The sequence below is a fragment of the Engystomops pustulosus genome, chromosome 2 (genome assembly GCF_040894005.1).
Source record: "Engystomops pustulosus chromosome 2, aEngPut4.maternal, whole genome shotgun sequence".
NCBI classification, from domain to species: domain Eukaryota; kingdom Metazoa; phylum Chordata; class Amphibia; order Anura; family Leptodactylidae; genus Engystomops; species Engystomops pustulosus.
In genome coordinates, this window is record NC_092412.1 from 29599357 (window position 1) to 29622294 (window position 22938).

Sequence of the window (22938 nt, forward strand, 5' to 3'; positions counted from 1 at the left end):
ATACGGCAGGACGGGAAAATGAAATCTTCTGCCTTCATACAGGAGGAATTGTCCACAGAGGTCATAAGGGCGAAGCCGCAGAAAGCAATAATCTATAAACTATGATTATGGATGTATAGAATCATCTCCATCTATTAAAGTGGCCTCCCATTAATCATACTCATACTAAAAGTTGTGGAAGGCGCTGAAAAGCTCAGTGTTTCTAGCATAAAAAATACCTTTCTCATCATTGTTTGCTTCTATGCCCCCCCCCCCCCCCCCCCGGTTCTGCTGAGGTACTCTGGTCAATATCAGTCTCCTTCCCCCTCTGGCAGGAGACAATCTAGTCCCTTCTACGACTGTAATATATTAATATAATTATACCTTCACATCTTTTCTTCCTTGTGGTTCTGTTGCTCTAGACAGAATTGGTCATTTAGATGTTTTGTTCCTTTCATGACAAGCAGGGCTGAAAGTTATCATGTATTGTTTGGTTTGGGGGTCTGTATTATTCAATATTGACTGGTCTGAGTTCTGTATTATTAGATATTGTCTGGTTTGGGGTCTGTTTTATTAAATATTGTGCGGTTTCGGGTCTGTATTATTATATATTGACTGGTCTTGGGTCTGTATTTTTATATATTGTCCGGTTTCAGGTCTGTATTATTATATATGGTCCGATTTGGGGTTTGCATTATTGCATATTTTGTTTTCTACTCTAGGGGTCAATATTTTTATTGTTCACTGCTTGGTCTGGGGTGTGTATTATTAAATATTGCTTTATTATTAATAATTGTCTGTTATGTGATTCCTGTCTTGGGTCTGTATATAAAAAAAATATATATATATACACACACACACCCTATTTTTCAGACTATAAGGCGCACCATAAATAAATGCCTGCTAAAACGTGTAGGTTCTGATTATAAGGCGCACCTGATTATAAGGATGAATGACCAGCAGGCAGCAGACCTGTGCACAGTTCAAGGCAGCTGTTGTCTATCAGTACGGTTCATATATAAGGCACACTGGACTATAAAGCGCACCTGATTATAAGGATGAATGACCAGCAGGCAGCAGACCTGTGCACAGTACAAGGCAGCTGTTGTCTATCAGTACGGTTCATATATAAGGCACACTGGACTATAAAGCGCACCTGATTATAAGGATGAATGACCAGCAGGTGGCAGACCTGTGCACAGTGCAAGGCAGCTGTTGTCTATCAGTACGGTTCATATAAAAGGCGCACCTGACGAAAAGGGGCACCTTTGACTTCTGAGAAAATCAAAGAATGTTTTGTGCGCCTTATAGTCCAAAAAATATGGTAATTCAAAAGAAATCCAAAGCAGCACAGCAAACGTCCACATTAACTAACAGGTAACATGTGCAAAGCCACAACTGAATCCAGGCAAAAAGGATCCTCCCTCCGAATAATAAGATGAAAAGGCAGCACAAAAAATAAAAGTTGACAAGCGGTGTTTTTTTTAATTCATTATACGTTTCGGCTATTGCAGTGTGTGTGTGTTTCTGAGTTGGTATTTAGGTTGCTGTGTTATTATTATTATATTACCTGGTCTGGTCCCCATGATTATTTATGGTCTGGTCTAGGGTCTGTATTATGTGTTGCTATGTGCTGCAGTTTTTAATGCTGCTAGGATCTATATTGTTATCAGCTTTACTCAGCTTTTACCACTTGTGTTGCCTTTGCACTGCAAGAAATCCCAGGAAATGCCTTCACACCAGGGATTGTTTTAGTACTGACTTCAGGTTGGTTATTAAGTGATCGGAAGAGGTGCTATAGTATCACATGTCCAAAATGCTCATCTCTGATTGGTCATCACTAGCTGTGTCAAGAAACAACATTTCTACAGTAAACACCAACCACATGGTACGGACACGAGTTGAATAAAAGAAAATCGAACCTAAGTAAGCGGAGCCTGTTTTTCGCAGTCGAAAACATGTGGAACCTTAGGGTGAAGACACACATGGCGTTTTTGGGCCGTTTTTGGGCCGTTTTTACTTAGTGCGTTTTCAGATCGTTAAAAACGCATGCGTTAAAAAACGCATGCGTTTTTTAAAAACGCATGCGTTTTTTGAAAACGCATGCGTTTTTGTCCGTTTTTCATTGCGCAATTTCGGAAAAACGGACAAAAACGGATGCGTTTTCAAAAAACGCATGCGTTTTTTAAAAATGGATGCGTTTTTTAACGCATGCGTTTTTAACGATCTGAAAACGCACTTAGTAAAAACGGCCCAAAAACGGCCCAAAAACGCCATGTGTGTCTTCACCCTCAGGGTGTGGTCACACGTTCCATTATTTCAGATGCGGTTTTTGAAGCCACAAGCAGGTGTGGATGATAATGGGTGAGGACTTATCATTACAAAGTAGTTGCCCCTCCTCTATTTTCGCTCCACTCCTGTTTTAGGCATCAAAGACTGCATCTGAAAAACTGAATGTGTGGACGCGCCCTCAGGGAGGAGGCCAAAGTGAAGGATTCAAGGACAAATTATTACACTTACCTCTTCCTCGTCTTGAAGTCCCTCTAGTGGTTGTGCTCTGTCCCCTTCCCCCTCTGGCACGACCCCTTCCTCTTCCTCGTGTTGGGGCTGGAACACTGTCTTCATCAGAATCGTCCATACTGGGCCGCGACATTCCCATGTCATCACCATCGCTCATATTAATGTCCTCTACCTGAGATCTGTGAGCTCTAGCCCGGTTCATTGCCTAAAAACAAAAAAAGGAGATTGTAGCCTATACTATACTACAGAGCTGCGCTCACAATTCTGCAAACTTCATAGAGTAAATCTTCTAGCGTTCCCTGCTTGCTCACAGTCTGCAACTACCTCCATTCTCCCCATGAAGGGAAGGTGCACACGGGGCAGCGCGGTGGATCAGGGGTTAGCATTACAGTCTTGCAGCGCTGGGGACTTGGGTTCAAGTCCCAGGATTAACATCTTCAAAGAGTTTGTATGTTCTCTCCATGTTTGTCTGGGTTTCCTCCCACACTCCAAAACATACTGGGTGGCTGATTAAATTGTGAGCCCCATTGGTAACAGGGACCGATTTGGCAAACTCTGTGCAGCGCTATATAAATAAAGGAATTATTATTAACCGGGCTTGCAGGGTAGCCTGAAATAGCTGTTCCAAATGAGAGTTCTAATGTTATGCCACCTTAGAGGCATAACCTCTATAAGAGGGGATTTTGTACAATATTTTGTAACTTTTTATTGAAATAAAAAGTCATAGTGAAATGACTTGACTTTATGGAAGTCAGTTCTATTTCTAAATAGGATTAAAAGGTGTCCAGTGATAAAAAAAAAAAATGTCAATGTAATGCAAGGTGTTAGATTTATGATATATTAGAGTCAACATGATCAAGTATTGGACATACACTCACCGGCCACTTTATTAGGTACACCTGTCCAACTGCTCGTTAACACTTAATTTCTAATCAGCCAATCACATGGCGGCAACTCAGTGCATTTAGGCATGTAGACATGGTCAAGACAATCTCCTGCAGTTCAAACCGAGCATCAGTATGGGGAAGAAAGGTGATTTGATGCCTTTGAACGTGGCATGGTTGTTGGTGCCAGAAGGGCTGGTCTGAGTATTTCAGAAACTGCTGATCTACTGGGATTTTCACGCACAACCATCTCTAGGGTTTACAGAGAATGGTCCGAAAAAGAAAAAACATCCAGTGAGCGGCAGTTCTGTGGGCGGAAATGCCTTGTTGATGCCAGAGGTCAGAGGAGAATGGGCAGACTGGTTCGAGCTGATAGAAAGGCAACAGTGACTCAAATCGCCACCCGTTACAACCAAGGTAGGCAGAAGAGCATCTCTGAATGCACAGTACGTCAAACTTTGAGGCAGATGGGCTACAGCAGCAGGGTGCCACTCCTTTCAGCTAAGAACAGGAAACTTAGGCTACAATTTGCACAAGCTCATCGAAATTGAACAGTAGAAGATTGGAAAAACGTTGCCTGGTCTGATGAGTCTCGATTTCTGCTGCGACATTCGGATGGTAGGGTCAGAATTTGGCGTCAACAACATGAAAGCATGGATCCATCCTGCCTTGTATCAATGGTTCAGGCTGGTGGTGGTGGTGTCATGGTGTGGGGAATATTTTCTTGGCACTCTTTGGGCCCCTTGGTACCAATTGAGCATCGTTGCAACGGCACAGCCTACCTGAGTATTGTTGCTGACCATGTCCATCCCTTTATGACCACAATGTACCCTGTAACATCTGATGGCTACTTTCAGCAGGATAATGCGCCATGTCATAAAGCTGGAATCATCTCAGACTGGTTTCTTGAACATGACAATGAGGTCACTGTACTCAAATGGCCTCCACAGTCACCAGATCTCAATCCAATAGAGCATCTTTGGGATGTGGTGGAACGGGAGATTCGTATCATGGATGTGTAGCCGACAAATCTGCGGCAACTGTGTGATGCCATCATGTCAATATGGACCAGAATCTCTGAGGAGCTTCCAGCACCTTGTTGAATCTATGCCACGAAGAATTGAGGCAGTTCTGAAGGCAAAAGGGGGTCCAACCCGTTACTAGCATGGTGTACCTAATAAAGTGGCCGGTGAGTCTACTTCTAACATTAAGGCTATATTCACACTGCCGTTGCCTGCCCGTACCATACCGTAGCGGGCAACGGCAGTGTACGCGGAGAGGAGGAGGAGGTGAGCGCAGCATACCCCCGCCCCTCTCCATAGCAACCTATGGCGCACGGCGCCGTATTACGGGGAAAGATAGGACAGGTCCTATCTTTCTCCCGGGTACGGAACGGTACGGTGCCGCACGTGTGCGGCACCGTACCGCTCCCGTAGGGTGCCGTGCGCCCATAGGAGTGTATGGGGGACGTATATCGGCCGTATATACGTCGGCCGTATATACGTCCCCCATACGTTCGTGTGAATGTAGCCTAAGAGAAACAATGAAAATTTACAAAGGGTAATGGTTATCAATGATTTGCCAGATGAGCTCTCCCTCATTTTTGAAATGTTGAAAGAGACTTGGGTAATAACCCCTGAGTTGTCAGGGCAGATTATAGTGTATTATTTTAGGGGGACAATATCTATATAAACCTCCAAAGAGGATTCACCAACAAATTGGGACAAAGACCTGGAATGTCAATACCCTTTTCTCAAGGAAGCTGTTGTTTTTTCAGGAGGACAACAAATAAATTTCAAAAAATGTATATATTCTAAAGCAGAGGATAAAAATGTAAATGAGATAACTCTAAAAGAGAAGCATCAAAATTACAGGACACTTTCTGATACCTGAAAGTTATTTATCTGACAAACCCTATTTAACGGGCACCTAACTTTCCAGTTTTCACTGACTATGCAAAAATGGTGTCCTGTTCCAAAGTGACTGGAACCTTCCAGCAGTAGGTTTCTCAGATGAAGGCCAAAGGGACAACTGAGGAAAGTCTGAACCCAAAGAAAACATAAATAAGTTAGTGACAAGTGGGGGAGGAAGTGTCATTGTTTGGGGAATGTTTTCTGCAGCAAGAGATGGGCCCCTCATACAGATGTTGCTTCAACAACAAGTGGTTCCTTCCACGCGGTCATCCCTTAATCAGCCGGCAATTTTCATACAGGACAATTCCCCCTGCCACACAGCAAAATGGGAAAAGCAGTTCCTTAAAACAGAAAACATTGTAACAATTGAATAGCCACAGACCAGAGCTCGGATCTTATTCCCATAGACGATCTCTGGAAAATCCTTGTGTCATAGTTACTGTATGGCCAAGAATTCCACCTCAGTCTCACAACTGTGAAAAAGACTGGAAGAAGAGCGGGCCAAAATCCCAGCAGAACCGTGTGAAAAACTAGTGATGTCCTGCGGTCACAGATGTGCTGGAGTCATTCACAGCAAAGGTCTGTGCCCTCCCTACTGATTGGTGACTGGTGGGACCATCAGAAAATGTCATCATAATATTTCTCTGAGCTACACACATTGCTGTTCTCTAATTATAATTGTCATATTATTTGCTAAATAAAGGTTTTATGTTATTACTTTGGTAAAAAAAGAAACATATTGTCATGTTGTAGGTCAGGTGGTGTGATGTCATTAGATTAGGATGGGTTAGTGTGTATGCAAATTTGTGCAGCCCAATATAGGACATTGAGGAGGCATATTGATGTATGTGCTCTGTTTTTTAAAAATACATATTACACAAGGAGAAAGCACCCACCTCTCGAACCTCTTCATCTTCTTCATTTGTATTCTCCCTCCTGGTCTCCCGAAATTTTCGAACCTTTGAAGTGTCGGATAAAAGAGACACAATCATAAGATGCAATTTTTAGGTGCTAAATTGTAAATGGATCTGGATCTGTAGCTTCATATTTAGGCAGTCGCTGAGATAAAATCCTTGGAGCAGGAAGGCTTCTCTTTGTTGTTTTTCTGGAGCCAGAGGCAACCAATTGGTGGGGGTCTCAAGTGTTAGACTCCACCAAAACTTATCTATACATTGATCAAAGTGTACCCGTCAATGTAATTTGTAGCTGGTGACAGGTTCCAATAGCCAATGCTGTGCGGATTTAAAAAATGTGTTGGTAAGCATTCTGAATACTGTCACTACTTTATAAAACTTTATTTCACATTACCTGGCTACCTGCAAGAAGCGTGTGGTGAGTTCTGGGGGAAAGGGGAGTGTAGCTGCTGCAGCCCGTGCCTCCTCCACACTCATCCAGTTTCGCCGCTCCACTCTTCCTGGCAGGGGAGGGAAGGGGAAGATATGGAGGAGAGATAGAGGAGACCGACACAGGCAAACAGGCAGCTGCCCTCTTCCCAAGGACTCACCACATGCTGCTGGCAGGGAGCCAGGTAATGTGAAATAAAGTTTAATAAAGTAGTGTCAGTATCCAGAATGCTTGCAAAGGCATGACATAGACTACTGGAACCCATCATTAACTAAAAATGACATTCATGGTGACAGGTTTGCTCCAAATATTATTGGGGGGGGGGGGGGTGAGTTCCTGGTTGTCTTATATCCAGACATTAGGAAAGTAAGCAGGTAAAGGGACAACTGACATGGACAGATTTTCTCTATATAAAGAGGCATTTCACTTGTCTGAGCTTGTGTTCTCATAGTGATTTGCTCTCATCTCACAGCATTGAGTTAGCCCACAGCTTCTCCTTTCCCATGAATCATTGCCCTCCAGACTCCCTTACCAGCTAGATCTCCTGAAAGATAATCAGTCCATTCTCCGAGCCTATACATCTGGACTAAGAATAGTACCAATGAATATTATCTGTTCTCACCTCCTCATCAATCTTCTCCTCTTCAGCATCGATGTTCCGTTCCTTTAAGAACCGCTGCGTTTTCTCAAGCTGGAACTTCACCAGTTCTTCTATGGCATCTTTTTCTTCTTTATCCACAAACTCTTGCACGGCCTCCCCCATCCCTCGCTCGGTGAGAAGAGAAAGCTGAACATTCTGAAGACAGAAGCAAAATTGTAGCCTAAGTTCTAGAGAACAAGTTGTGCCGCGCACCAGAGCCACATTTCTTGTAATAATAGATAGATTTAAAGGGAAGGTCAGCAGTGTTGACCATGCAGCACTGCAGCTAGTGTTATGTATTGTCCCTGGAGATCTGTGTAACCATACCATTAAGTGCAGTGTTAGTAGCAGCAGAGCTGTGAAAATACATTTATATTCCAGGATTGCAGCTTCTTATGGAGTGTCCTCACACTGCTCTATTCTGTGCTCCCTGCAGACGTTGTTCAATATTTTCCCTGGAGATTGGAATTACTGTACCTTTGTGTAGCAGCAGCAGGACTGTGGAAAAAAATATTTATTTTCCAGGGTTATGACGTGAATGTTCTGAGGGTGTGTTCTCACTCACATTCCCTCCTTTTCGGGTGGCTGCTATACTATTAAACTCTGAGCAGAGGTACTATGAAAAAGTTCAATATTGAGCTAATAGCACAGCAGTGTGAGGAAACATCCCCAGCTACAATCATGGAATATATTTCTATTTTTCACAGTCCTTCTGCTATAACACAAATATGATACCACAAGTTTTGACACAGTTCAAAACTAAACACAACTACCCTTTAAAGGGCACCTACCACCACGAATCTACCTATAAAGGTAGATCGGGTGGTAGGTGGATGTATGGGACGTGAGGATAGCCCTTTTTAGAGCTAATCCTCACGTCCCCGCTAGCGTAGCATAAACTTTATTGCCCTAATATGTTAATTTAATTAAGCGGCTACCGGGGCGTGGAGTAGCCGGACACGAGGCTACACGGCGCGGCTACTCCACGCCCCAGTAGCTGCTTTCCCCCGCCTACCCTGTGATCTTCGGCGCGCAGCTCCCGGCAGCCGAGAAGCCGGAGTTCTGCGCATGCGCAGTAACTCCGGCCAAGATGCGCGATCTCGGGAACGAGGCCGGAGTTACTGCGCATGCGCAGAACTCCGGCTTCTCGGACGAGGGCGCGCAGCTGCCAGGAGCTGCGCGCCGAAGATCACTGGGTAGGCGGGGGAAAGCAGCTACTGGGGCGTGGAATAGCCGCGCCGTGTAGCCTCGTGTCCGGCTACTCCACGCCCCGGTAGCCGCTTAATTAAATTAACATATTAGGGCAATAAAGTTTATGCTACGCTAGCGGGGACGTGAGGATTAGCTCTAAAAAGAGCTATCCTCACGTCCCATACATCCACCTACCACCCGATCTACCTTTATAGGTAGATTCGTGGTGGTAGGTTCCCTTTAAAGGAAATCTACCATTTGCTTTTATGCATTATGAAGCAAACATACCTTGAGAATGCTGTAGCTACACTCATGCAGAAACATATCTTGTTTAATCCCTGACCCCTGATAATGAGGCTCTGTCGCACTTTTCTCCTTTACCCTAATTATGCAATGCTCTAGAGAACGCTGTAATCACTGTGTTGTCCCTGACAGGAAGGAGTAATCAATTGCTGCACATCCCACAGCTTCTGTGTATGAGTCATCCAGCTCAGGTTGATTAGTCCTGTCTGGACAGTGCAAGAAACTCTGTGTAATGTGTTTATGAACAGCAGCCTGCATGCAACCCAGCGTTGCCAAGGTCCTGAATTTTATAATTGTTTTTTGAGCAAAACCACTCAATTCAGGGATTATACAAGATATGTTTCTGCATCAGTGTCGCTACAGCATTCTCAAGGTATGTTTGCTTCATAATGCATAAAAACGAGTGTTTTCTTTTATATGATTTTCGTCTCCTTAACCAATGAAGCAAACACCCATTGCTAAAACCCACGATTGAGGGTGCTAACCCTTTGATCGCGCCGGCAAAGCTGCCAACGGCATTAACGAGCCAGCGCCGCGTGGGCGCCGCCATCTTGGCTCCGATCGTCGCTCCCCGTGATGTGATCGTACAGACCCAACGAATGAAGTAGACATGTCATTTGGAGGGCACAGTGAAAGCATAGAATCCAAGCCCACAAAAAATGGCACAAATGAGTTTTTTCAACATTTTCACAGCATTCAGATTTTTTTTCCTGCGTCCAGTTTACGACATAGAATATTAAATACCAGCACTATGAAGCGCAATTTCTTACACAGAAAACAAGCCATCACACAGCTCTTTACATGGAAAAATAAAAAATAGATAGATTTTTGAAGGGGGGGGGGTGAAAAATGAAGATGCAAAAACGAAAAAGGACCTGGTACTTAAGGGGTTAAAGCTTAATAAACAATATTTTGGTTAGAGAGATATATCACATCTATATTCACAAGTATCCTTAGAAAAATATAAATCTACCAGAACAGATTCCTACATCTGTTCCTACAGCGACAGGGCTTTTTTTACGGTGAGAACTGTCAATCTGTGGAATAGCCTGCCTCAGGCGCTGGTCACAGCAGGGACAGCGGAGAGCTTTAAGAAGGGTCTAGATGCCTTTTTACATCTAAATAACAATAACAGATATGTTTTATAGAATTATTTCCCCTAAATGCCTTTCTCATCCAATCCCTTCCCTTCCTTGATTGAACTTGATGGACAAGTGTCTTTCATTTAACACCTTGGAAAACATATTGGCATTCTTCCTTGAATTCCCTAGTGGAGCATCTATGCCTTTAAGTCTTCACACGCCTTTAAGGTGGCCTTAATTGTCAATCTCTCCTTAAGGAGGACACCTACCGTCTGACCCGAAGCTTAAGCAATGAAATCAGATTGAAGCTACATCTATGGATCTGTGGATTTAGCCAAGTCTGGACATTACTAACCCCCTATCTGGTCTCACTGAAACTATTTGGTTGCCCCCCGATTATAATACTTCTACAAGTATTCTCTACACCCTGTCCAGATTTGTTTGAGCACTGTCTGGGCACGTCGATTGGTCTCCTATGGTTTAAAAGACCTTGTCCGGAGAAAAATGTCTTCTATACTAGAAGACACGATGAAGCCTTTTGTGTTGTGTCCCAACCCAGAATCAAAGCCATTCATATCTACATGTCTCACAAGACCTACCATCACAAGTCTAAAAGTTCTAAAAGTCTCCCTGATATGGAGGAATTCTGTCTTATTTAGGGTTGAAGGTCACCTTGACTTTTTCTAGTCATTTTCTAGAAAAATGCAAAAATGTGTAAGACATACCGAAGCTACGTCAACTTCGCCTGGATTTCTTCAACCTTTGCCACCACTGGAGACAACTAGACAAAGAGAAGCTTCTTATTTTTACTCCTGCATGGACATGTTTGTAAAAGTATTCGACAGACCCAGTCCGGACATGTTAGAACATAGTCTGGGCATGTTCATCCTTCTTCAGCTATGGAGTAAACCCTGTCTGGACATGTTAGAGATTAGTCTGGGCATGTTCATCCTTCTTCAGCTGTGGAGTAGACCTTGTCCGGACATGTTTTAGCTACTCCAACTGTTGCCTAATCAATGGTTGTATGTGTTGAAGTGTCTTCTATGCTAGAAGTCCTTTGCCCGGAGACACTGAAGCTAATAATTGCTGCCTAGACATGCATAATCTTTTACAAGAATGTTGTAGACCACATCTAGACATGTTACAGTATTGACTGGGCAGGTCCACACTTCCACCATTGCGTTGTAAACCCTGCCTGGGCATGTATCATCTACTCCCAAGCGTTGCGCCTAAACAAAGGTCCTCCATAGTAGAAAAACTTTTGCCTGGACATGTTTAAGTCTCTTCTTTTGTGCTTTTCTTGATCTCTAAAGCCATTCATGTGTGAGCGTCTTCCAATAAGCTACCATCACTGTCTACACAAGTTCCTCCATTATGTATGAAGTCTGTCTTGATGCCTTCAGTCTTCATTCCCCAGTGGTCTGCATATGTCAAAACCTTCTATCTTCTAAAAGCCTTTGTCAGTAAAGAGTTTTCTATGGTTCTAATAAGATTCTTCCCCAGAGAAAGGACAAAAAAAACTTGCTGCATGCATAAATAATGTCATGCCTTTATGTCTACAGCCTGTTACTAAACCGTGTGACGTTCCTTATTGCTTAGACAATTCCTGCTTCGACGATTGTTGGTGGGTCTTAAAATCATTAATGCCTGTACACTTTCTCACATAATATATACCTGTCTACTTCACCTCCATAGTTCACCTAATTTTACTCATGGATCAAACGCATGAAATTGTAGAAAATTTTTTAAAGGCTTACAGGTTTGGACACAAGACGTTGGGGGATATCCCTGATACAATTTACGTTATTGGGGGCAGTGGACTCCCCCTCTGGAGTATAATACAAGATGTAACTCAGGATCAGTACAGGATAAGTAATGTCATGTATGTACACAGTGACTGCACCAACAGCAGAATAGTGAGTGCAGCTCTGGAGTATAATACAGGATGTAACTCAGGATCAGTACAGGATAAGTAATGTCATGTATGTACACAGTGACTGCACCAACAGCAGAATAGTGAGTGCAGCTCTGGAGTATAATACAAGATGTAACTCAGGATCAGTACAGGATAAGTAATGTCATGTATGTAAACAGTGACTGCACCAACAGCAGAATAGTGAGTGCAGCTCTGGAGTATAATACAGGATGTAACTCAGGATCAGTACAGGATAAGTAATGTCATGTATGTACACAGTGACTGCACCAACAGCAGAATAGTGAGTGCAGCTCTGGAGTATAATACAGGATGTAACTCAGGATCAGTACAGGATAAGTAATGTCATGTATGTACACAGTGACTGCACCAACAGCAGAATAGTGAGTGCAGCTCTGGAGTATAATACAGGATGTAACTCAGGATCAGTACAGGATAAGTAATGTCATGTATGTAAACAGTGACTGCACCAACAGCAGAATAGTGAGTGCAGCTCTGGAGTATAATACAGGATGTAACTCAGGATCAGTACAGGATAAGTAATGTCATGTATGTACACAGTGACTGCACCAACAGCAGAATAGTGAGTGCAGCTCTGGAGTATAATACAGGATGTAACTCAGGATCAGTACAGGATAAGTAATGTCATGTATGTAAACAGTGACTGCACCAACAGCAGAATAGTGAGTGCAGCTCTGGAGTATAATACAGGATGTAACTCAGGATCAGTACAGGATAAGTAATGTCATGTATGTACACAGTGACTGCACCAACAGCAGAATAGTGAGTGCAGCTCTGGAGTATAATACAAGATGTAACTCAGGATCAGTACAGGATAAGTAATGTCATGTATGTACACAGTGACTGCACCAACAGCAGAATAGTGAGTGCAGCTCTGGAGTATAATACAGGATGTAACTCAGGATCAGTACAGGATAAGTAATGTCATGTATGTACACAGTGACTGCACCAACAGCAGAATAGTGAGTGCAGCTCTGGAGTATAATACAGGATGTAACTCAGGATCAGTACAGGATAAGTAATGTCATGTATGTACAGTGACTGCACCAGCAGCAGAATAGTGAGTGCAGCTCTGGAGTATAATACAGGATGTAACTCAGGATCAGTACAGGATAAGTAATGTCATGTATGTACACAGTGACTGCACCAGCAGCAGAACAGTGAGTGCAGCTCTGGAGTATAATACAGGATGTAACTCAGGATCAGTACAGGATAAGTAATGTCATGTTCATGAAGATTAATTCTACATATAAAAATGATATTCCAATGTGAACATATGCTTTAATTAAGTATTAATTTCCACTCTAATTATAAACACTGGAAATCAATCCAATGTCTGTTTTCCATAATTACAATGTTATTACTGCACATAAAGTTGGCAAACTGGGAAAACCAACTACATTTTTCGCCAACTTCTCATTCCCGTGCTCATCGGCTATTTTCTTCCTTTATTCTACATATTATTATACAGAGACTTGTAATATTAAATCCTCCTGCAGGGAGAAAATCACAAAGTATGTGAACATCTGCAATGTAAAGTCACCAGTCTCTGCCATTGATGAGCAGCTGCCAGGAGTGGAGTAAGGTCACCGACCGCCATCTATTATTACACATCTATTATAACACACAGCCAAAAAAAGGGGTGGAAAAACTCAGCAGGGACACTGGTAATAACCCAGCGCGTTTCGTGCCAAGCTGCTTCCCTGGCAGCCATTCTAGCTGATATTTCAGCAATGTACAAAACACAACACAAAAGTAGCGTTTATGTAGTAATTAACGGTCTACTGAATTAAAGGGGTTGTGAGGCAAACCGAGGCCAGGGCACAAAGAGTATAAAAAAAAAAGCGTCATGACCATAAACAAACTCTGGAATACATCCATCAAAGTTGTACAGTGGCTGATTCTCCGATTGGATCAAGATTTTAATCCCTTAAAGAAGCACTCCAGTATAATTTCTCTCCATCTGCTAGATTTCTCTATCTCTGTGTTATCGGTTATTAATCCCATGATGCCTCAGCGCAGCATCACATAGTTGGATCTGTGTCTACAAGAAGGACACTGCAATTATCCTTCTTTTTGCATGTTTCTAAAATTAAACAATGGTTTAGCATTGTTGTGCAATTTATTAACCCCCCCCCCCTTAAAGAAGCTCTCCAGCAAATATTTTTTCCCACCCCTGCTCCCATTCTCTGATAACAGTGCATGTGATAGAAGTGCATAGTGCAAGAGATGATTATTTCTCTCCTCTCGGATATAATCTGACTCAATCTTGACTGTTAGATATCATAGTGCTGTCTGTTATTAATACCATGATGACTCAGCACAGCATCACACAGGGAACTAGAGACTGTACTATCTTTGCCCTTGAGAAAGACATTAGCATTATACTTCTTTCTACATGCTTCTAAAATATAAGAGACCAAACAGTGTACAGGGGCTGATATATTTTTACAGTTTAGTTTTTTTTGGACAAGTTTTTAACTTTTATAGAAGTGTTCCAGCAAATGTTTTTTTCCATACCTGCTCCCCTTGACTGATAACAGTGCACATAACAGAAGTTCATAGTGCAAAAGATGCTCATTCCTCTCCTCTCTGTTGTATTCTGACTCCATCTTGACTGTTAAACATCTCTATTTCTGTGCTGTCTTATCAAGCCCATGATGCCTCAGCAAGTCATCACATAGGCATAGACTGATAACGGTAAATGTAATAGTGCAAGAGATTTCACTCTTCTGTCATATAATCTGACTCCATATTGACTGCTAAACTCCTCTACCTGTCTGTCACCAATCCCATGATGCTTTAAAACATCATCACAAAGGAAGCTAAAGACTGTACTATCTTTGCCTATGAGGAGTATACTGCAATTATCTTTCTTTTTACAGTCTTCTAAAATCTAAATACAAAAAGTGAAATGTAAAAACTGAAAACTGAAAATTTCAGCTCACCTGCCATGAGTATCCATGTGTTGGACACCGGTGCTCGGCTAACCTGAGCCGAATCAGTAAGCATGTAAAAATAGTTGTCCTAAAACTTACATTTATTTCATCTTTGTTAAGATATTAAAAAAAGTACCATAATAGCAGATGGACTGACGCGTTTCGAACTTACAAGGAGTTCTTAGCCATAGTCATAGTCATTGCGATAGCTATGACTAAGAACTCCTAATTTCGAAACGCGTCAGTCCATTTGCTACTATGGTACCTGTTTTAATGTTTAAACGAAGGTTAAATAAATTTAAGTTTTATGACACCTATTGTTTCACACCTGCCTGGTTTCTGGATTCACCCTCCTTACTCAATGTAGTGTAGTACAGTCTGAGATGTTGACTGAGGTGTGAAGCTTCATTGAAGAGCCAGAAGAGCGAGCAGCTGATCCGATTCATCTCTGAGTAGGTAAAAACTAAATCAGTGGTTCACAAGGACCTTTGGGTGGTTTGTGTCCCAAATCATCTTGACAGGGTCCCTTTAAAGTTCCTTAAAGAACTAGAGCAGGAACTGGGTCACTCTAAGAAAGAGAAATAACATCTTCTAGATGGATCAGCTCATCGATCAGCAGGGGACCAACTCATGGGTCAACACATGGACCTCACACCAATCGTGGTCACCTTAGTGGCTGGAAGTTGAAGGTAGAGGCTCAGATCTCATAGAAATGAATGGCTGCAGTCACGGCTTTGGCCATACGCAGAGCATGGAGGCAACAGTTTCCATCTCCATACCCGGTGTTCACACTGGGATAGGTGCAAAGGGCAATCGCTGTGATGTGGACATTTCCCAGACAACTGCTTTCGAGCAGATTTCTCCTGAACAGTTACCCCGATCTACTATGTAGGAACGTAGCAAACAAAATGGTTAAAATAATAAGATGGAAGATCTAAATCCATAAATAAATAGCAAACAGCCTATGGAGCAGATGTCCTCCGGCAATGGCTGCTCAGCTCTATAATCCTCAAAGAGCCAACAGTGCGCCGCGTCAACGTTGTCCTTTCACAGCAGAGACAATACACACTAACAAGGTGATTCTCCGCAGTCCCGCTGCTTGTATTAAAGCCTCAATAGTTTATTATTCGGCAAAGCTGATACCTAGATAATAAGGTACTAGATCCGCGAAAAAACAGACGAGACTGAAGTAAATGTCTGAGCGCAGAGCCGGGGGCGTTAGAGAAGGAAAATATAAATCCCTTTAAAAGCTCCAGCTGGTAAAAGACAAGTAGCTGCTGTCCTGAGAGGGGACAGTATACGCTGTGGTGTACACAAAGCTTTTAGAAATGATGCTGAATACATTAAAGGGGTTGGCCACTTTTCCTCATGTTTTTTATAATGTGTGGGTAAGTGTGTGTGTGTGTGGGGGGGCAGGATCTGAGGTAATTTACTAATATACATCTATTACTAGTTCTGCTCCACTTTCTTGATATGTAAAGTGAAGCCTCCTGTCTTTTACCTCCTCAGCCAGAGATTCCTGTCCATAAAATGGCCGCCGATGGAGGTAATCTCTATCTGTCCATGAACAATCCCCAGTTAAAGATCACATGACCCTCCATTTGCCGCCATTTTATGGATGGGAATTTCTGGCTGATGAGGTAAAAACCCAGAGGCTTCACTTTACATATCACGAAAGCAGAGCAGAACTAGTAATAGATGTATAGAGGCGGTCCCCTACTTAAGGACACCCAACTTACAGACGACCTCTAGTTACAGACGGACCCCTCTGCCCCCTGTGACCTCTGGTGAAGCTCTCTGAATGCTGTAATATATCCCCAGACTGCACTGATCAGCTGTAAGGTGTCTGAAATGCAGATTTATTGATAATCCTTGGTCCCATTACAGCAAAAAATTTTGAAACTCCAATTGTCACCAGGGCAAAAAAAAAAAATTGTCTGGAACTACAATTATAAAATATTCAGTTTAGACTTACATACAAATTCACTTTAAGAACAAACCTATGGACCCTATCTTGTACATAACCCAGGGACTGCCTGTATTGGTAAATTACCTCATATCCTTCCCTCCACACTTACACACACATTACACAAACCATGAGGTAAAGTGGCCAACCCCTTTAAAACATGGAACAGAGTGGCAGAGGTAGATGACTACATACACAGAAATGTAAAAATGAAACTGGAAGTTTCCATACACTATATAAAACGACATGCATGTATTTCTCAGTACAGTATAGGACATGAAATCAGTATAAAACTTTCCCATTTTAGGTCAATTAGGATTACCAAAATTATTCATATTTAATGCCAGAATAATGAGAGAGAATTTTTTTTATTACTATTTTATTACTATTACATGTAAAATTACTTGTACTATTACTATCACTGTACTTTACACCGAAGTAGATAAGTTTTTTAGATCACTTTTTATTGTATTTTTTTCTTACAGAGTTTATTGTGTGGGTTTGTTTAAAAATGATACTATTTTATTGAACAAATCGTTAAAGGGCACCTACCACCCCGATTCTACCTATAAAGGTAGAAGTGGTGGTAGGTGGATGAACGGGACGTGAGGATAGCCCTTTTTTGGGCTAATCCTCACGTCCCGGGTGTCTTTTACAAAACTTTATTGGAGGAATATGTTTTTTATGCGGCTACTGGGGCGTGGAGTAGCCGGACATTAGGCTACTAGTCGCGGGTACTCCACGCCCCAGTAGCCACGTTACTCCGCCTACCAGCTCCTCACAGACTCATATATAAAAACTGTGAATATCTGGACAACCCCTTTAAGTAAAAAAAGACTGCACTGTAGTACCTGGCACAGCCACTAACAATGTCAGCAAGGGTACTAGGGGGTCAATCTTCTGCATATCAACGTTGACATAAATTGCTTACCTATTTTGAAACCTTAGGGTGTGTTACAAAAATCGTGTAAAAAGACACTTAAAAAATATTAGAATATATTTTTTTAAAACTTTGGAGGCAATGACATTACAATTGTATATAACACTGGTATAATGCAAGGAATAGCAGCGCATTCCAATTAGAATTTTTCCTAACATGAGTTGCATCAGAGGCGAAGTAGGTAGCATTGTAGTGTGAATAAGCCCTTACGTCACACGGGTCATGTAAATGTTTCGTTTGCACATATATAGAAGCCTCTATGACATATAAATAACTCTATGAATGAAGCCACGGTGGAGCGGGGGGTCACTCACAGGGTTACCATGGGAATAGCATACAGCCAAAAGGCTATTCTCATTGTATATAGTGTAGTTATAAATGACCTTTCTTGGGAACAGCTGGTGGCTGGCCTCACACCTATTATTTTCATCTTATCTGCTGCAATGACCGTAATTTCATAAAAATTCCTCATTACAAAGTGTCCGGGTGCATCGGTGGTCTATTAGGGGCGTAGTGTGCAATAGAAGGCCATGGCATGGCACATGGGGCCTTTAAAATGCCGTCAGGATACACACGTCTGTCATTGCGAACCGTACTAGCACTAGGACCCAATGTATTATCAGTAGGAGTGTGCCCTGTAGTACTCAAACCAATCGCTAGATTTGGGCAGGTCATACTCAATCACTAAACCGCGGCAATGGATGCTTTGTGTCAAGGGCAGCCATTTTGAATTGTTATCAGTGTGCGAATGGTACTAACTTGCTGATAACGCACGGGATGGATACAGCAGTCCACAAGACCATTGTTTGTATTCTACATACAATGGGGGAGATTTATCAGAAGTGTCTGAGGTAAAACTGTTCCAGTTGCCTATGGAAACCAATCAGAGATCAGCTTTCATTTTATAAACAGCTGCGGGAAAATGAAAGCTGAGCTCTGATTGGTTGCCATGTCTGTTCTCAGACACTTATGATATATCTCCCCTATTGTGTGCAGGTAGCTTAAATATGGGGTGCATCCTATAGTAAGGAGCATCTTATAGTCATTGATAGGGGTAATGGATGTCTGCCCTCATAAGAGTATTTGGACCCCAAATGATCAGACATAATAGATAGATAATTTCACACTCGCTCACTTTGTTTTATACTTTTTATAATCAAAAAGTCATAAAATAACATAGCATTTACCTTCTCTGCTGTTTGGAAATATTGCTTCACCAGATCCTCCACCCTTAGTGTTGCAATTTCCGAGGATGATTTCCTGTCAAGTTTCCCAAAATTAATTGCCACGATGTCTGGAATAAAACCAGAGAAGGTTAACATGTGCTCCACGCGGCAGCGTTACAGGCGGAGGTCACCACTGGAGGCGTGTGACCTTGTGTGACACATGTCAGGGGTATAGTATAACACGAAATTACATCCGATGTCACACACACCGTACAACCTAACACCAACCGGCGGCATGGAGGGAATGGGAAATGAGAAAAATTCAGTTTTCTTATGACAGGAAAATCGAGTTCGGAAACTCTAATGCATAAAACATAGTATTTTAAAGTGTCATGGGGCGAGGTGGAATATAAAACATCCAGACTGGAAATATAAATTATACACAGAAAAATAATAAAATGTAATAAAGTCATAATAAAGAAGATTATTTCTCTAGAATTAACAATTACGCATTAAAATGCCTATTTTCTGCATAGGAAGGAATCTACCTTCCCTGTTCCCCTGCAGCAGTCTTCTCTTCCTTTACTTAATTTCCACGTGTCTACCGACAAAACCATGCATTAATGCGGAGGAGAAGACTGCTGCGCGGGAATGAGGAAGGCAAGTATTTTGCTTCCAATGTCTCCTTTCCCAGCCAACCTCTGTCAAATACAGAGGGTGGGGGAAGCTAAAAGAAAGGGGACATGGGAGGGGGCATGCTGCAGGAAACAGGAATTTGGAGGGGGGTATGCTGCAGGAAACAGGAATTTGGAGGGGGGTATGCTGCAGGAAAGGAGACAATATAAGTGAGGGGAACGCCTCTTCAGGAAATGGAACTATAAAAGCTAGGCACACAGGGAGTTATGGTGGGGGAGGCAAACAAACATTTTTGGCTATGAAAATATGACACCAAATCACATCCCCCCAACCACCAGTCCCTTGAGAAAATGTAAGTTTACAGCCGATCCATGGGAAAACAATGGTTGAAGACCAATGACCTAGAGGATACTTTTTGGGATCTAGTGCAGCAAGTACGGACCCACTGTGCCAAAATAATTTGGAGAAAGCATTTTCTAAGTGGTAACTTGGCTTTTACCCTTCAACCATCATGTGGGGTCTAGACATGACCACAGAAACCACCAGGTCGCTAGTGTGAGGGATAAACTAAACTGAATTTAGCCTAAAGGCGTCATCATCAGTAGGTTGGCGGGGCTTTATTTACTCTCTCTAGCATAAGTGCGCCCTGTGATGTAACGTGGGAGAGGAAGTCCTTTAAGTGATCTTTATAGCAGATCCGTTCAGACAAATATCAGATTATCAGACTTTCTGGATTACAGGATCGACGAACTTCATTATATATTGTTCTTTCACAGTGAATGTTTAAAAAAAAGGGAAAAAAAAGTTCAATGGACTGTAAAGTCTAAACTAATTTTTAATAATTTCATCTTGTCTTTTAATTAAAGCTGAGAACATATGTTTAAGGTGTGAGACCCCCATTAACCCCTCCCCCCCCCAACCATCTGTCTCAGAGTGCGGAGATCTTACAGCTACAGGGAGTCTGCAATTAGAAAATGTAATAATCGCACAATTTATCTACATCCCCGGTGTTCCTTTTCATTGTAACAAAAAGGATGATACTTGGCTTTACTTAAAACCTTAACTAAATGTCTAAACCCATTAGGCAAATAAATCTTGTATCTATTGGATTGGCCACCACTGACTTTTAAAGGGGAAGCTTCCTCATAAAAACGGGGGAGTTATATAAAAATATTTAAAACAAAAAGGCATTATGTTGCTCAGTGCAACCAATCACGGCACAGCTTTTACATAAAGGGAACCTGTCACCAGGAGAGCCATTTTTAGCACTCCCCCAGTCCCCACAGAGCATAGTACATACACTGCCAAAGAGTTTTTGTATTAAAAATTGGTTTTACAGAAAAAAGATATGTTATATTGTACCTTTCATTAGCATTTGCTGTGTGACTAGGCAGTTGCCCACTGGGAGGGGCTGGAAAGGAGCAGTTCCCCCCCACCCTTGGGAAACAGCTTCTCCATGTGACCTTTTCAAATATATGAATAACACCCATCACTGGGCTTAGCGACGCCCCCTGCTCCTCTACAGCCAATCCCGAGTGTGGGGAGTTATTCATATATTTGAAAAGGTCACATGTTTCCCAACGACAGGGTTTGGTCGGTCAGTAGATGGTTTTAGTTTCTGGTTACAGAATCAAGCATTTACCTTTCTTGTCCTTCTGCTCTTTGTGCCTGAAGAAATGGATGATATCTTTAGGATTTGCCGCTTTATCCACAAATTTCTGGCTAAACCGGAGAGCGTTAAAGGGTTCAAAGCCTCCTGTGTAATCCACCTGAGAGGGTCAATGACAGAGAAAATTAGGTAATGGGAAAAACAATGTAGACAAGAGAAGGACAATGAGGTCAAGAGAGGAAGAATATGGTCGTGGGAGGGAAAATAAGGTAGTGAGAGGGAAAATAAGGTAGTGAGAGGGACAATGAGGCTTAGAGATGAACAATGAGGGCGTGAGGGGGGACACTGAGGTCGTGAGGGGGGACACTGAGGTCGTGAGGGGGGACACTGAGGTCGTGAGGGGGGACACTGAGGTCGTGAGGGGGGACACTGAGGTCGTGAGGGGGGACACTGAGGTCGTGAGGGGGGACACTGAGGTCGTGAGGGGGGACACTGAGGTCGTGAGGGGGGACACTGAGGTCGTGAGGGGGGACACTGAGGTCGTGAGGGGGGACACTGAGGTCGTGAGGGGGGACACTGAGGTCGTGAGGGGGGACACTGAGGTCGTGAGGGGGGACACTGAGGTCGTGAGGGGGGACACTGAGGTCGTGAGGGGGGACACTGAGGTCGTGAGGGGGGACACTGAGGTCGTGAGGGGGGACACTGAGGTCGTGAGGGGGGACACTGAGGTCGTGAGGGGGGACACTGAGGTCGTGAGGGGGGACACTGAGGTCGTGAGGGGGGACACTGAGGTCGTGAGGGGGGACACTGAGGTCGTGAGGGGGGACACTGAGGTCGTGAGGGGGGACACTGAGGTCGTGAGGGGGGACACTGAGGTCGTGAGGGGGGACACTGAGGTCGTGAGGGGGGACACTGAGGTCGTGAGGGGGACACTGAGGTCGTGAGGGGGACACTGAGGTCGTGAGGGGGAAACTGAGGTCGTAAGGGGCACACTGAGGTCGTAAGGGGCACACTGAGGTCGTAAGGGGCACACTGAGGTCGTGAGAGGGACAATGAGGTCGTGAGTGGGACAATAAGGTCATAAAAAGGAAAATTAGATCATAACAAGGACAATGAAGTCATGAGAGGGAAAATGAGGTCATGAAAGGGACAATGATGTCATAATAGAGAAAACTATGTCATAATAAAGTCATGAGAGACAATGATGCCATAGTGATTGCATGTTTGAAAAGTGAGGTTACTGAGAGCTCATTCGAGAGAATGTGGAGGATATGAGAATGTGCTGAGGTCATGGGAGAGATTATGAGGTCAGACTAAGGTCATTAGAGCGACATAATAAGTAGAGATTTATTAATTTTCTGGATGAATACTACAGCAGTCTATCGTATAGCGGCCATATCTGTGAATTACAGATGCAGTTGTACTTTGTGTCCAGTGTATAGGTTTCGGCAACCAGAGGCCACACGCTGAGGATAGGTCAATAGTATGAAAAGTGCTTAATGGGCACTATGGTAGTATGCTGGCAATGCCCCAGAAGAAGAAATGATCTATTCTAACCCCCAAAAAACTGTAAAGATGTGAACTAGCACATTACATACGGAGACAATTTAAGTTCTTTCAAATTTTTAGATTTTACATGATCCCTGGGCAGCGACTTTGGCAGAGCCTCACATTGTGCAGCGTCAGCATAAGAAATCTGATGATCAGGAAAAGTTCACAAATGCAATTTTCTCTCTGAAGCCTATTACATGAAATAGCTGATAAAGTAAATGCATCCGGCATAAAAAAAAGAGAAACATTTTTTTTCTTTTTTTTTTAATTTATTTAAAATGCAAAAGAAACACATAATACACCTACATTCTCAAACCTTCT

The 22938-nt window shown here is 42.8% G+C and overlaps 1 protein-coding gene across 1 annotated transcript in view; it reads right to left on the minus strand.

Moving 5' to 3' along the window:
- Window positions 1-22938, minus strand: part of MRE11 (MRE11 homolog, double strand break repair nuclease) — a 125723-nt gene that overhangs the window by 50781 nt on the left and 52004 nt on the right. The window contains exons 11-15 of the mRNA XM_072134135.1: window positions 21100-21226; window positions 18843-18949; window positions 7263-7436; window positions 6193-6255; window positions 2500-2704 (exon numbers count right to left, since the gene is read on the minus strand). Coding sequence (XP_071990236.1) covers window positions 2500-2704; window positions 6193-6255; window positions 7263-7436; window positions 18843-18949; window positions 21100-21226 — 676 coding nt within the window. The remainder of the gene's footprint in view (window positions 1-2499; window positions 2705-6192; window positions 6256-7262; window positions 7437-18842; window positions 18950-21099; window positions 21227-22938) is intronic.